This window comes from Mytilus trossulus, chromosome 5, assembly GCF_036588685.1.
Source record: "Mytilus trossulus isolate FHL-02 chromosome 5, PNRI_Mtr1.1.1.hap1, whole genome shotgun sequence".
In the NCBI taxonomy this organism is placed as follows: domain Eukaryota; kingdom Metazoa; phylum Mollusca; class Bivalvia; order Mytilida; family Mytilidae; genus Mytilus; species Mytilus trossulus.
In genome coordinates this window covers 11,274,288-11,291,308 of record NC_086377.1, presented here as the reverse complement: position 1 = coordinate 11,291,308, position 17,021 = coordinate 11,274,288, and the positions used below count along the sequence as shown (strand labels likewise).

General features: G+C 31.3%; 1 protein-coding gene across 2 annotated transcripts; it reads left to right on the top strand.

The window, feature by feature from the left end:
• The first annotated feature begins 3,734 nt into the window (after positions 1-3,734).
• Positions 3,735-15,035, top strand: LOC134718515 (acidic leucine-rich nuclear phosphoprotein 32 family member A-like). Of its 2 annotated transcripts, none has more exons than XM_063581086.1 (8): positions 3,735-3,958; positions 6,613-6,756; positions 8,528-8,647; positions 9,190-9,346; positions 9,958-10,011; positions 10,913-11,001; positions 13,066-13,135; positions 13,623-15,035. In XM_063581086.1, exons 1-8 carry the CDS (start codon positions 3,905-3,907, stop codon positions 13,697-13,699), a joined length of 765 nt encoding a protein of 254 aa, XP_063437156.1. In that variant the 5' UTR covers positions 3,735-3,904; the 3' UTR covers positions 13,700-15,035. The 2 variants fall into 2 exon arrangements, with proteins under 2 accessions (XP_063437156.1, XP_063437155.1); XM_063581085.1 differs by having other exon boundaries at positions 10,913-11,037.
• Positions 15,036-17,021: the final 1,986 nt, after the last annotated feature.

Here is a 17,021-nt window from a genome sequence, read left to right as displayed (position 1 = left end):
TTTTGCTATAATAATTACAGCATTTGCAGTATTTATTATAGCATTTGCACTAATTATATAGCATTTGCAGTATTTAATATAGCATTTGCAATTGAAGATATAGCTTTTGCAACAAAATATACTTTTGACCCTTATGATACGCCATATGTTTGTGATGCGCTCCTTTAACTTACTGTCAAGCAGAGAACAATTCTCGGTTAGTTTGATGTGTACATGTTTGTGATGCGCTCCTTTAACTTACTGTTAAGCAGAGAACATTTTCAGTTAGTTTGATGTGTACCTGTTTTAGTACGTTTCTTTGGCTCACTCTCAAGGAGAGTATATTCCTCGGTTAGTTTAATATGCGGGTGTTGCAGACTTAAAGCTATTTTTAAACATATCGGTTAGTTTGACATGCGGGTATTTCTGAACCAATGTGTGCCCATTTGACTCAGTCTCAAACAGAGCACAAATCTCTGATTATCTCAATAGTTTCGTGTTGGCAGAATTCCACTTACCAAGAAGAGTACTGTTCTTTGTTAGCTCGATATATGTGATTGCAGACCACCCGTAACCAGGCAGGCCAGAGGAACTCTGGCAGATGTATTTTTTTTATTAATGTTTTTAAAAATGAATTCGTATTTAACGTTGACATAAATGAGAAAAATAACCATGCACTAGTAGAAGTTAGCAACAAGAAGAAAGAATGGCCATAGACTGATGTTGGCTATTTTTATGTCCCTTTTTTAGTACAAATGATGTATACATCCTTCGGCTTTCAAATATTCGACTGTAAGCGATCCTGATAAAGGTAAGTCATAAATGCACGATTTTTTTTTCTATAAGTTGTTAGTGGTTTTAAATTATTATAGCTGTCAGCGACTACGAGTATTCTCAAATATGTATATATACTTAGTGAATTTTTGTTGTTGGGATGTACAAGTACCTAGCCACTTTCACTCTGCTTTTCTATTCGTATTTAGGAGTTACGCCTTTTTCGACTGATGGGTTTACAGTTCGCTCAGGTTTGGGGAGTGTCCCGCTTATACATGTTTAACCTCAGCGCATTTGGTATGTAGTTGCCTGTCCCAGGTTAAGAGCCTGTAATTCAGTGCTTGTCGTTTGTTGCTATGTTTCATATTTGTTTTTCGTTCATAAATAAGGCCGTTAGTTTTCTCGTTTGAATTGTTTTACATTTGTCAATTCGGGGGTATTTATAGCTCAGTATGCGGTATGGGCTTTGCTCATTGTTGAAGGCCTTACGATGACTTATGTTTATTTATTTCTGCATCATTTAGTCTCTTGTTCAGAGCTGCCCAATTGACAATCATACCCCATTTTTATATAGTTCGTTTGAAGTTTAAACAGTGTTGTATTCATTTTTTTAAATCAAATTAGGTAAAGTTGGAAGCAACTACATATATAGGCCTTCGATACTGAAACGTGAAAACCTCAAAATATCACATAGGAAGATGTAGGTCATATGAAAAGGCCCAGACGTGACAAATAGTAATATAATTCAAAAGAAAAACGACAAAGATCGGAAAAGATTACAATGTGAAAAGTTTACGCTTCTAATTACGGCAATAACTTCCCTGGCCTTTTACTGCAACTATATGTTCCCATTCAAATGCATTGATTGGTCGATAAAAAAAGGGGTCCAACCCCTGGACCCCCCCCCCCTCTGGATCCGCCACTGGACATCACATTTTTTTAGAAAAAAAGAAGAGATCAGTAGACATGCGCATTCAGCAATTATTCTCTTTCACATAAATCTGCAGGTTTTTAATTGCTACCGACTTCTGATCATGTAGTGTCCTAGCTACGGAACGAATATTTTGAGTTAATGAGTAAAGTGTAAATTCGTACAATATATATACATATTATGTGACTTTGTGTTGGTTGTTGAGTTTTAAATGGATAACGGTAATTTATTATAAAGGCACACATACGATAAGGCAAGTCGGCGGACGTTGAACCGGCAGAATTTTTTTACATGAAGAGACAAACAGAGTCGGCGCGGGGCCACAAAGCTAATCTGCCCACTTTGCACCAGCCGTACGTACACCGTTAAAAGCCAAGGGTGGGAATTGAACCCACGTACGCCAACTCCGTTGTCTCTATTACTTTATATATTTATATTTTAAAAATGCGGGCCTCATAGATTTGTTGTTTAAAAAAGACATGCACACAAGAAAACAAAGAACAACATATGATCAGACAACTTCAGATCGAGTCCGAGTATAATTTTAAATGTGGCATATGGCTATATTTCATATAAAGACCATTGCATTTATCTTTTCTTCAAAAACTATTGACTCTGAGGTCATTCATTTCATTTTGGTCGTATTTTTATAAAAAGTGATAAATTTCGTACGATTATGACTTCTTGAGACTGTATTGTTCAAGTGTGGGTCCAGGATATTGAAAAAGGGGGAGAGGGTATTCATCATCTGAAGTGATGCTTGGAGAAAGTATATGCATTTAATATATATGTAGCTCCAAAAGGGGGCCTGGACTACTAAAAAAATACGCCTCTGATGTTTTTCGATAATATATGAAAAGCAAATGTAGTATAACGTAATCAGAGAGCAATATTTAATTATAATGTGAAAAGCACAATTAACTTGAGCATTTTTTCCTCCAAACAGCAAATAGTACTACTTCAACACACAAATATAACACGTTTCTTTTTTAATGCCAGTGTAGAGTCAGGAATATGACATTATTCGTTTGATGTGTTTGAGCTTTTGATTTTGCCATTTAATTTGATACTTTCCGTTTTGAATCGGTTTCCCTCGAGTTCGATATTTTTGGGTTTTTTTTTAACTTTTTTCGTAAAACTTGACAAATATTCTTATTTAATTAATAAAGTTGAAGATGAGATCCACTTTGTAACTGAATGTCCACTATATATTGATAACAGAAATGATTTTTTTTACTGAAATATCTCTTAAATTGTAATAATTTTCACTCGTTAGACATTTTTCAAAGTTTTTATTGCTATTTACACAAGAAAATTTAAATATGTATAAATGTTTAGGAAAGTATTTATCTAAAAATCTAGAGGTAAGGAGAAGTTCAAAAATAATGAATACAAATTAGCCACAAATATACTTATTTTGAGTGGTATATGATTTTAAATAGTATATTTTAAAGATCTAAATTGTATTGTCTGGTTCTGTCCTAGCTTTTTATACCATTTTTAATAGTACTAAACAATGTTGTTTTCTTATATTATATGTCTCTAATTTATGTCTAATCATATGTACTTGTATGTAATGTCATGAAAGCTCTTTATAGGGCCCTTTAATTGGAAATAAAATATTCTATTCTATTCTATTCTTATTCTTTTTTCAAACAGGTAATTTTTCAAAATCAAACCAAAATTTCCTCAAAATAATATTAGAAAAAAATATTGAAGATAGTTTAACCCTTTCAAGAAGCCGGTGTCAATATTCATTATGCATTTCTTTCACAACCCTTTTTTCTGTAACGTTAGACCTCCAGTTGCACAAGTCTTCTCTTATTATTTCGTTGTGTTTTATACTGTTTACATACTCAATCTCTTAAAAAAAATGATAGAATCATGTTAATAAATTTAAATATTAGCGTAGGTCATTTGTCAATGAGTTTTACGTTTACACACAAATGCCAGTGTCGGCACTACTTTCTTATTTAACCACGTTGTTATCAAGTTGTAAACAAACCGTGACGTTTATATGTCTTTAAATTTCATTGGTTGAAAATTAGCACAACTTATGCATATTCATTAAATCTTCACGTGTTTGGGTACCAGTAATTGACCAATAACGATACCCCTCTACGAAACATTGATCAGCCCGCGCACTGTGGTTGTTCAACATTCGACTTTATCGAATAAGATTGTTATTGAAAGGGATTCAACTCAAAATAACTGTTCAGGATGGATATGGCAAAGAGGATCGAGTTGGAAAAGAGGGGACGGAAATCTACTGAGGTAATTACACTTTCTTTAGTCATTTAACAGTTAATATAGCCAGAATTATCATAGAAACGTTGTTTACACGACAAGGCGTCTGGGGGCCCATGTGGTTGTTCTGATGTTGGAAGTAGGAAAAGATGATTGTCAAAGCATAAGTTTAAGTTTTTCACGATGGGGAAATGGTCAGCATGTGCACATATCCAAAAATGAACTATCTTGATTGCTTTCAAAGAGAACCGGCGAGTTAACTTGTTATATGTGCAATGCATGTTGATGCAATATTTTGGCACCATGATTTTACTCGACAACCTGGACTGTTTTCTGAAAGATGTGCCATGACAATTGTTTGCCTATAGAAAGAACTACATGATACGAACATTGTATGACTTGTTATGAGTGGGAGGATTATTCAAAGAAGTTTTGGACACCACTTCACTTTCAAATATAGCACAGTGTTTTTATTCAAAATTGATAAATGCGATGAACCAGTTGCAATATTAATGTCAAACAACTGTCATATTTCAATCAACGAAAGTATTATTTTGGAAATGACAGTAAGTGAAGAAAGATTATGTTGCAGTTCTTTGGACTGGTCATCAAATCATGTCAACATGACCACCTCCACAAAATAGCATTTTTCTTGACATGCACATCTCTGAATAAACTAACGATTGATGCAGTTATATTCTTCGTATGTCTGTGAACGTTTCGGTATCAACAGTTTTATTTTGTTTCGTTTTATAAGAATAGAAATTTTGAATTTACATTGAAGTTGAACCCATTGTGGTATAATCAATGGCGGCCATTAATCTCTCCTCCATGTTCATTGCTTGCATGCCAGGTAAGGTTATCAGAGACGCACTGATCACTAATTATGGTCGCGATTACAACAGAATGGATATGTTTTGTCCGTATAATATTCCATTTATCAACTTTATTTTGCACAAAACTTTGAAAACAATCAATCGGCAATTTCTTGCATCTATTTTGTGTTGACCTACTTCTCGTCATCGCCTTTCTCCGCCATTGATGCATCTGGTAGTAGTTTAGCGTATTCTCTTGAGGTCTAAAACTTAATTTCAGTATAGAACTTTCTTAAATTTGATTTTAGACTGTTTGCACTTTATATTTCTTGAAATAATTGAAATACAGAAGTTTTTGAAATTGGGTCACAAGATGACGCACCTGACGATGCATTTTGGTCGCCATATTGGATTTTCATTTTTCGTATTTTTAACAAACTTTATCATCAAATTGTAGTAATCTCTGTTGCAGTTACTTGCGTTTTTAACTAGAACAAGTATTAAGGAAGCTTTTCTAGACTTACCAACATCTTTTAAGTGATTTAGAGTTGGCAAATGCAGTTGCAAGAACGGTATTGAACGCGGCAGTGCTACATCAATGGCGGTGACAGGCATTCTGCATATTTACGAATGCGTACACCATTGACAATGTAGGTCCCCCGATGATGACATTAATTGTGAAGTTGTTTGGGTTGGAAAGGGTCTGTCATTGTGGGCATTGTACGTCTAACGGTCGATTTATAATAAAGAGAGCGTTTAAAATGCTTGCGATTTATAAATAAACCGTTCTTGTCGATAAATTTGGGAGCCGAAATTTTACTTAGGGTTGTGTACACCACGTCACGTGATCAGCGGAATCTTTAGTCTTGTATTCATACGCCAAAAACGTAAATAAACTGAAGTCAAAAATATCCATGTGTAGTCGGTTCAGTTTGCATATATATTAAATGGATATATACCGGCAATTAATTGTATCAGCTGATTAAAAAAGTTAATAGGTTAAACTAAACAAAATTTACATAACAAAAAAAAACATAAATAAAAAGTGGTTTCATTTTTCCTATGGACCACTAAAAATTTACATTCCATTCTACAGGTGTAGAAGTTTCAATTGTTTTCAAGAAATTGTATTGGATTTCTACTATTGAAGAGAAATAGGAGCAACTTAATAATTAAATTTACAATTTTATAAAGCATATATTATTAAACAATGACCTATTTCATTACTGCATGGGCCTCAGACCCCCTTTTTTTCTATCTTATGCAAGTTGTTAAGGCTTTGAGGGGTATGTTGATAGGAGAGAGGAAATTTAAAGCTTAAAGTAAAAACAAGAAAAAATAAATTACAAACGTCTTTTCTTGCTTATATTACATATTTAGAAAGAGTATTTGGTACAGAAATTTAAAGAAAAACTAAAGAAGCCTTTTGGATAAAGAAATTAAAAACTTCAGAACCTATTAAAAAAGCGAAAAACACGGCAAATGAACATCATAGAAGTTATTATAATGTAATGTATCCAAGCGATGTAATTGTTGTTTCAATGTTGTAATTTATTCCAATGACGAAGGCCGCAATGGCCAAAACGTATGGGAATTTGTGTTTTAGTTTTTATACAATCATTCAGAGACTTTATATATTTGTTTTTACTTAAAAAAGAGATGATTGATGACCTTTCCATGTTCAAACTTCCCCATTAATGTTGATTTGAAGATATTCTAAATGGGGAGTCCTTGATTTTGTTTACATTGACCTTTAATAGGTTATCACCATTCAAAAATATTATGTCCCTGCTTTGGTGAAATAAGTTTTTTTATGGGAGATTTTTTGCTTTTAAACATTTGCAATAAACTTTTATTTTGTTGTAGATCAAAGAATTGAATTTAGACAACTGTCGTGCATCACAAGTTGAGGGTCTTACAGATGAATTTGCAGCATTAGAATCGTTAAGTTTAATAAATGTTGGATTAACGTCACTGAAAGGTTTCCCTAACCTTCCTAACCTCAAAAAGGTAAGTACACTGTACAAATAAGGTCAAAGATGAATGTTTATTGAAAAAAAAAGGTTTTTCAGGATTTTAACTAAGCATGCTAAGACAAGTTCATGAGTTGATTTAAAAAAAAAAGATGCATTAAGATTAAGAAATCAATTCAGCTCAAATATCATCATTTTACAATAAACTTCCTAGACTCATCTTTTAGTGACAAAACTGATTATTCTTGTACATACACATTGAGTTCTTACCTCGTCTTGATGCTTGATTTCGTTATGTGTTTTTGTTAAGCAGTTCAAGTAAAACTTGTAGCAAACCCATATTACAAACATGTGTATGTAATGTAAAATGACTTGTAAGACAAAAGTATGCTTGACTGTGACACCAGCCTTCACGCTTTATATTCAGTCTTCAAGCCAGTAGCTTATTTAATTTGGATTCTGTTGGCTATAGAGAAAAAATTAATAAGGCCAATGCTAAAGACTGTGACACATGTTGAGTTAACAACAGACACTCAAACTGAGTTTTTCTCGAATCAAAAAAGTTGGACCAGATATGCTCAACTTTGCCTGAGGAAGTTGAAAACATATTTTCAAAGGAGTAGGTCCGATAAGGACCGATTTTGGCCTCAAATTTCAGTTTCATCTGACAAAAGATTTTGACCACTTTTTAAACACTTAAGTGTCTATTTTATATGTTTCGATTAATTTATGTGAAAGTTTTTAACTTATTTCGTCATTAAAAACGATCCGATTCAAGCTCAAATATGAAAAATCTACCAAATATGCGAAAAAATGTCACTTTTCAGATGGTTTTTGTCAAAAACGAAAGTGGCCGCATCCGTGTTCATCCTCAACCTTTATATATGTTATGTATTATCTTCAAATACAACTTCCATTTCAATATTTTGGATGAACACGAATGCGGCCACTTTCGTTTTACACGGAAACCGTCTAAAATTTAAGTAAAATGCTGGAATTGTTAAGATTTCAGTAATTTAGCATGACTTTATGGTGCTAGTACCCAATATATGTGCATTGTATTGTCAAAAACAGCACATATTTGTGTAGCAGAACCATTTTACTATCCAATAAATAACTAAGTTTACATTTTAACAATTTTGTAAAACTGCCATATTTTGGGGCCAAAAAAGGGTCTTACCGGACCTACTCCTTTAATTCTTCATAAACATGTAGCTAATAACATAAACTTTAAGAAATACCAAGTTTCATGTCATGATTGATAAACCAAAACTTGAATGTTATCTTAATTTTTGTAACTTAACTCAACAGTTATTAATAATTGAATACTACAGTGTATCTTCTTAACATTCCAACTTAAGTTCTAAATGTATTTAATTATGCTGAAAAGGAAATATTGAATTTGTTATTTTCTCTGTTTTAATTTATGAATGGCTTTCATTTATTTTGACTTTATTGAACCATAAAACTAACTTTTGACTCTTCACATTGAATAATCCGCGAAGCGGATTATGTAAAATGTGAAGAGTCAAAAATTAGTTTTATGGTTCAATAAAGTCAAAATAAATTATTGCCATTCATTATAAATAAATTTCTCTGAAAAAAATAGGCCCAAAGAACTTTTAATACTATTTATATTAAAACAATAACAACATACACACATGTTGGCGTATGAATACACAACATCAGAATGGGCGTGTCTCCATAAAAATTGTTAACATTGAAAATAAAACTAATACTTTTAACCAATCAGAAGACAGTAAATACACCAAATTTATTTATTGCCACATGTATTTTATTTATTTCAGTTGGAATTGAGTGATAACAGAATTTCATCGGGACTTAATAATCTGTCTGGTTGTCCAAATCTAACACATTTAAGTTTGAGTGGTAACAAAATTAAAGACTTAGGAACATTAGAACCTTTAGTAAGTATTCAATATAGTCATTGTAAGAGAGATAACTCTACAGGGAAATGGAAAAAGGGCAGTAACTACCAAAACATTAACTTATGGAAATGACTTTCTAAACATGAAACATATTGTTTTTCGCAATACATTAATACTTAAAAGCATTTTATAGAAAAAATCCTTATGCGAATCTAGTATGCAAAACAAAAAATTCAATGGAGGAAAGGGTAGATAAAAATCATGTGGAATACTGTATAATGTCCCATTTGATGATGTTTTGTCTATTATATTCTCTAAGAAGAAAAAAATCCTGGAACATATATATTCCTCCTGAAAACATACCCATCCACATTTTTTTTTAAAAGGTAAATGATATATTAAGTGCGTCATTTTAAGCTCTAAGCTCAAACTGAAAAGTTTTCTCTGAACTAGTTTTTTGGCATACAATAAATTTCATTTCCTTAAAAAATTATTGAAGTAATTAAAAAAATTGAATTTTATTCATTATAATTGTAAGAATGATTTTACTTGTTCATAACTTATTTAATTTTATATTTCAGAAAAGTTTTGCCAATTTAAAAAGTTTAGATTTATTTAACTGTGAAGTAACAAATGAAGAGGAATACAAAGACAAAGTTTTTGAATTATTATCACAGCTGAAATATTTAGACGGTTACGACCAGAATGACGAGGAGGCAGAGGATGAGGATGATGATGGTAAGACCATGCCCCCTTCCAAAAATACTCATAAAAAAACCCAGGTTTCTTGTTGGACCTTGTTTTAAACATCACACGTTAATATTTTATAAGGAAATTTAAAATGATTCCTCTATGTATATATGTACCAGTTGATGCAGTCTGTGCCAAACTGTATTAGGGTTTGTCTGAATGAAAAAAGAAATATAAAATTTTCTGCTATATATTCAACCAAAATATCCAAAAAATTTGGTCTGACCGAAAGATATTTTGTCTGACATTTTGTTGGAAAAAGTTTGGGATACACTGGTTGATGTAAAAACTGTTTTTTTGCAGGAAGTTCCAACTTCTTTCATTTGCAGCTATGAAATTCATGTATTGTAAATTCACAAATTATTGCGAAAAATGCAACAGGGTTTTTAAAATCTCGATAATTTAAACTCTAATTTTTAATTTAAACATAATTTTTCTGAATATTGCAACAATGACAAAATTGCAATAATACAATGTAATAGATGCACACAATTTCTCAATTTACAGTATTGTAAAAATCTACAAATAGGCTTATATATCTGTGTCCCATTGATGCCGTTTATAACCTGATAATTCCAATTTTGTTTGTTTTCTCACAGATGGAGAAGTTGATGGTGATGATGATGATGAAGATGGAGAGGTAGAAGGAGAAGGTAAAAACAACATTTATATTGATGACAGTCAAGATATGTTTAAATATTTTTTTATTCCAATTAAAGGGCCCATGAAGAGCAGAGTAATTTATTACAATGATTTTGGTAATTGACACGATAATGTTGAAATACATCATATATAAATATGAATATAATCATCTCAATTCTAAGATGTTAAACCACGGCCAAATCAGAGCCACACACATATTGAAAGAAAAAAAAGGCAATAAATTATAATAATTATCAAATATTATCAGGCAAACAATATCTATACTATATTGATAGCTTTCTCAGTTTAAAACATTTATTGATATAAATTGTAATACTTTTCAATTCCTTTAGGTTTTCTTGAATAAAAAGCCAATTTGATTTGGCACTTGCGCTTAACTTTTCAAAATTTTTACAACCTATTAAAATATTATCATAAAACTCTTTTAAAGTGATATCTCAACAGTCGTGTGTTATGTCATGTTAAGAACAAATTTGTATGAATAACACTAAAAAGCCCATAAAAATAAACCTTCTTGAACATGTAACATATACCTTAGCATATATTTGTAAACTAAACAAAAATGTATCAGTATTTTTTTTATCCTAACTGAAATACTATCTGCAAAGTTCTTTGTATTTTTCTACATATTAATCTAGACTGCATATTAATCCTAAAAATAGAATGCTTTGGTTATATTTTATTTTGAAAGTACAGGTTTTTATCTTCTTTTTTGTTGTTGTAAATATATAAGTATGCATAAAAATAAATTTCAAAAGTTTTAACACTATATATAAATAAGTTAAATCTTTACCAAAGACTAACTGAGTTGTTGCCCTTTGTTCACAAATTTAATTTTGACACACTATAACATTAACCAAATTTTCTAAGATGATTTGTGACCCTTTGTAGATGATGATGATGACAATGATGATGATGACGATGACGATGATGATGAAGACGGAGATGAGGATGATTTAGATGAAGACGATGACGACGAGGTTGGTCTCAGCTACTTGGAGAAAGAAAATCTCGACGTTAGTTTATCATTTTGTTGGCTTGGCTTTTGGCTTATTCTTTGTGCTTAGCCATAGATTTTGTGCTTCATGTTTGTTAGGGCTGTTCCAGAAAATACTATGTCCCCCCCAGGGAAGGCAATTTTTTAAAATATTATGTGGGTGGTTGTATTTGAAATACCAAAATGCAAAGGGAGTGCTCTTCTAATTAAATTTTATTTCTGTGGGTGGTGGGGGTTAAAAAAAAGTGCCGTCCCTGGGGGGGACATAGTATTTTCTGGAACAGCCCTTAACAGCTGATTCATCATTAAACTTTTAATATTTTTGATTGTGGGAAAATACATGCTTTTTTAATGTCAAAGTTTGTTCGTGTAATATGGAGAAACATGCTTCTTTATATGTCAAAGTTTGTTCATGGGATATGAAGAAACATGCTTCTTTATATGTCCACGTTTGTTTATGTGATATGGAGAAATATGATCGATTATTTTGCATGTCCTGTTTTCTAAATAGGATTTATAAGTTGTGTTTTGGTTGTGAAGTCTAGAATGAAAAAACAGAAATACAATTCTTCACGAATCATTGATGTATTAATTTTGTATTAGTACATGTATGAATGTGCCTTCTTATTGGTTTAACTTCTGAGCATGTAGTGTCAAATTGTTTGTCCTTTTATCAATAGGTCAGAATGATAAATGAACTCTTTTGTAAAGTCCAGTTCAGTTTTCAAGTAGTAGTCTGTTTCTTATCACTACAGTACGTGATTGGTTGTTTGAAGACATTTGATTGACTACAAAATTGTAATATGCTTTAGAGATGGAAATATCTGAAGGATTATTACTCATATGAAAAAGTTTTGTTTAGTCTGTTTATTGGATTTCAAAGGTCTGCTTTTACCATAGGGTTGCAATGTTTAATATACATGTATCTGATTATGTAAGTCTGCTTAAACAAGACCAGCTGGCTTTGTTGTTTGTCTGCTTTTACTAATAATATTTTATACAAAGGAAATAAAATCAGTTTATATATATATAAATTATGTATGCAATAATTGCTAATATATGATCTCGACAAAAAATTTCCTTTAAAAACTGCTTAAAGATCACATAAGAGTGGTGTTTTTAAAAAAAAGGTTTGTTAGAAAAGTTACTAGGTGATTGTTTTGATACTATTAGTATGTCAAAATGACTTATTACTCAAGTATTCATTGCTATATCTGCCTGATGAGTAGAACCAGAAACAAACTCAATTTTAGACAAAAGAAATATTACATAGGTTTCCCCTAATCTTACTCTAATCTAAGTGCCCACCCTAACACTTTTCATGCCATTTTTGAACAAGCACTGTTAAAACAAGTCTGACTGATTCCCTTATAGTAACCAGCTTAAAAATATTTGTAAAATAAAATGATATTGCCTACCTAACTGCCTTACATTTTTTCAGCATATATGGGGAAACACATGTACTTTTCTTTGGGGGCCTTAGCATTGAGACATTAACTAGCATCTAGTTTTTTTCTGTCAGAGGGATAAACTACTAAAATGGAGAATATTTTTTCTGTGTTTTCAATATAGTGCTTCTACATCATTGTAATATTTAGGTACTTTTATTTTACAGTACTTGATTTGTACTAAATATTTTGGTACAGAAATAATACAATATTCCATGTTTGAACATCATAATTTTAAGAGATTTGAAATAGAAAAACTTTCAAAATGCTAAAAATGTAACAGTAGTAATCAAAAATCTGTAGTGCCTAAATTTCAAGTACAAATTAAGTACTGTATAATACAGGTACCTAAATATTACAATGATTTTAAAGTAGCAAAATAGTACTGAATATCAAAAGTAGATTTCCAGTACTACAGATTTTTAGTACAGAAATAGTACCTATAGATGCAAAAGTATACCGTTACATTTTTAGCATTTTGAAAGTTTTTTCTATTTCAAATCTGCTATGCAAAAGTAGCTGTGTAGCACCCTTTTAATACTTTGTATGTGAATGAACCAGTTTAAACTATATCTAAAGGGAGATAACTGTATTTGTAGGATGATTCAGAGGGAGAAGATTTTGATCCTGAGGCAGATGATGATGATGATGTTGAAGAAATTAATGATGGTAAGGTCATGGGAATAGTTACATTTTTAAGATGCCTGTCATATTTAACAAATAATAACTACAATTGAAGTTAGATGAACTCGCACCATGACATTAAACATGAAAAAGTGTTGTGTACACAGGGATCACCTACAGTCATTTAAACTAGGATAAAAAAAAATTGAAAACTTCTGTCACAAAAAAATTCACTTCACATTCCATTACTGTGGATTCGTATTATTTTCATGGATTATGGAAAACTTGCATGTTCGTTGATATTTAATTTCGTGGTTTTGCCTAATTCTGCAGTCAAGTCTATAGAAAATTTGTTATTAGTTAAAGATTGAATTTTATGGTTCACCTGTACTAACGTAATCACAATTAATGGTGTCCAACGAATAACAATAAATCTACAGTAATTTGTTCACATCTTTATTCCCCCAACATTTTGTTTTAATGAAAATAGTACCTTCCTCTTGTGTTTAAATATTTCAATTCACTTTTTCAGAAGACTCATCGCCTGTCCGAGGAACCAAGCGGAAATTGGAAGAGGGAGAGGACGCTGGAGAAGAAGATGATGACTGAATTGTTTGTTGTTTTCTTGTTGACAATTTTTAACAAAAAGGAAAGGGACGTAACTCGTTATGAGAATCTGACTGGTTCCAGATAAACCATTGGAACGATTACTGTTGAGTGCTATTATCAGAACTTGTTACCAGTTGACAGTTATTTTATTTGAAAGTCTAGAATTTAGAAGAAAACCATTTATTTTATAATTTATTTATGTACAATTGGTCAAATTTAAGTCTGAGAAATTTAGTTTTAATTCGTGCATCATATCACATCATTATGTAAGTTTCTTATCATCAACAATTATGTTTAACACTTAAATCTGACCAGTTGTAAGTTATTACCATGGTAACAATTATTCTGATTTTAGTGTTGATGAAATAAGCATGATTATTACATTGTATAAAGTCTCCACTATCATTACTCAGAGGATAGTACTGTTTCATTCCATAGTTCATTAGTACAAACACTCGGTACATTGTAGAAAGTCTCCACTATCATTACTCAGAGGATATTACTGTTTCATTCCATAGTTCATTAGTACAAACACTCGGTACATAATAGAAAAACAGTTTGTTATTGAATTAAACAAGGTCTGCAGTAGGGGAGGGTATCTTAAGGATTTATCTAGTTTTATTTGGGACGGTTTCTTGAAGATTTAACTAGTTTTATATTGGATGGTTTCTTGAGGATTTAACATGTTATTAATGAAGGGGATGGGGTGTGAGCATTCTTTAGTAAGGGTTTTAAATAATTATTTAAATAGTGGTTTTTTTTTAAAGTAACTGTATTTTATCTAGTTATAAAAGTAAAGCCACATCAAGATACAGAAGAATTACTTTACCTTATTTTTAGCAGGTGCCTGTTGTTCATAATATTGTACAACTAATCACTTCCACAGCATTACAAATATAGGAAAGGATTTAATGATAAATTAGCTGTTAATAATTTAAATTGTTATTAAATGTATCTGTCATTTCTAATATCTCTATTCTGTGGTCACTTTCATTTACCTCCTGTTTTTGAGGATCGTTGAAGGGAATATCCATGGAACTGTCTACCTCGGAAATAAGAATAAACTTTTATATTCATACAAAAAATAGAAGTACTTAAAAAAAATCTTTCTTTTCAGTTATTTTTTTTTGAAAAAGGGAACACAATTTAAAAATAGATCATCTCTTTTTTCCACATGGTTTAGAATAATGTGTTGAGGTCTCCTTGTGAGATTGGTAATGCTGTGTCTATGATTAAATGTATGGTAGTATTTACTGTATATTCTGTACATTATACCATTGTCTATAGATCATCTGGTTCATATTCAATTACTTGTAAATAAAACAATCTAAAGATACAGGTTTTAATTATTAAATTATTTACAACCATTGGGTCGATGCCACTGCTGGTGGAGATTCATTTCCCTGCGTGTATCACAAATCCAGTAGTCAGCACTTTTTGTGCTGAGATGAAATGTCATTGATATGGTTATATTTATAAATTTACTGTTTACAAATTTAGAATTTTTTGAATTGCTAAGGCTTTTCTACCTCAGGCATAAATTACCTGAGCTGTATTTGGCAACACTTTGGGGATTTTGGTCCTCAATGCTCTTAAACTTCGTACTTTATTTGGCCTTTTTAACTTTTTTGGATTCACTGATCATAGTGATGAGTCTTTGTAGATAAAAAGCACGTCTGGCGTATATACTAAATTTAGTCCTGGTATCTATGATGAGTTTATTTACTATGTTCATGTTGTCAAAAGAATGGAGAAATATACCAAAGGAATTTTTAGCCAAAAAGACTTTACAATGCCATGGGTTGTATAGAAACATGCCAACAAACAAACTAAAAACACAACATAGAAAACTAAAGACTGAGTACTGAAACTAGGGGAGATCTTATATGCTCAGGAAGGGTAAGCAGATTCTGCTCTACACGTGGCACTGGTCGTTGAATCCCATGTTAGTAGAAACCTCATTTAAATAGATTTGAGAAGAACACTTGAATTTATTAGACCTCCAACAAATAAATCAAAGACTATACAATGTATTTCTAATTTACATTTGCTTTATTGATTTTGCTATTTTTTTTTTTTTTGTACAATATAGATACCGAAAGCAGTGTCCATTCAAAACAGGAGATTCACGTACACTTTGTTTGCCCTCAGTTTTCCCTTATTCTGTACTTTTTCAGACATCCATGCCTGCATACACTATTTTGCTTGTAGAAACACATTTGTCTACATTTTTGTGTGTCTAAGCATGACCAATGACCTTTTTGAATCAAGATTATCCACTTTTTGAGAATGAAAGTAGAATGTAATAAAATCAGGAATATATGCATTATAGGGAGGAAGAATTCGGTCTACTCTTAAGATAGGTGCTTCAAAGTTACGACTTGTAACGTGTAAAAGCTTTTTGGATTTAACTCCGTGTAACACCTAGTATTTGGAATACTAGTGGGGTATTTATTGCACGACAGCGCTTCATATCTTGTCTTGTATACCAATTGATTGGTATGATAAGATTAAATATTTTTATTCAAATTAAAGGGCCTATGAAGAGCAAAGTAATTTATTCCAGCGTTTGATAATTGACACACTAATATTGATATAAATCTATATATACATATGAATATAATCATCTCTATTCTAAGATGTTAAACCACAGCCAGATCAGACACACACACACATTACTTAAAAAGCATAACAATTATATCTAATATTAACAGGCAAATATTCTCAATGGATTAAATAAAAAAAACAACATCTGTACTGTACTGATAGCCTTCTCAGTTCAAAACATTTATTGATATGAATTGCAGTAATTTTCAATACCTTTAATAAAAAGCATATTAAATTTGTCACTTAGCTCAACTTTTACAAATTTTTACTTGTAAAATACAAATTTTTACTTGTAAAAATGTAATCATAAAATTCTTTTCTTAAGAGATTTTAAAGGAGGACATTGACAATACTTCATCTTCAACTTTATCCAGGGTATATCATATGTGTATGTTCATACTTGTCAAGAAAACCCTTTAAAAATAGCAGTTGTAAAGCTCTACTTACAATCATAATGGACTAGGGGATACAACACAATTAAAAGTCAAAGTTCTTGCAATACAATAATTAGATTGTTATGCTCATTGCACAATGATTATTAATTAGAATAAATATCTACTCCATTAGCTCACATGATACTTTATTAACTGAGCTACTTGCACGCCATAATGATGAGAGTGAGCTATCGTCCATGGTATATTTGAATAGTGTAATAGTTGACTTATAGGCTTCAAGAAAAAATAAAGTAACTTTGTGAAGGTTCAGGATATTTATT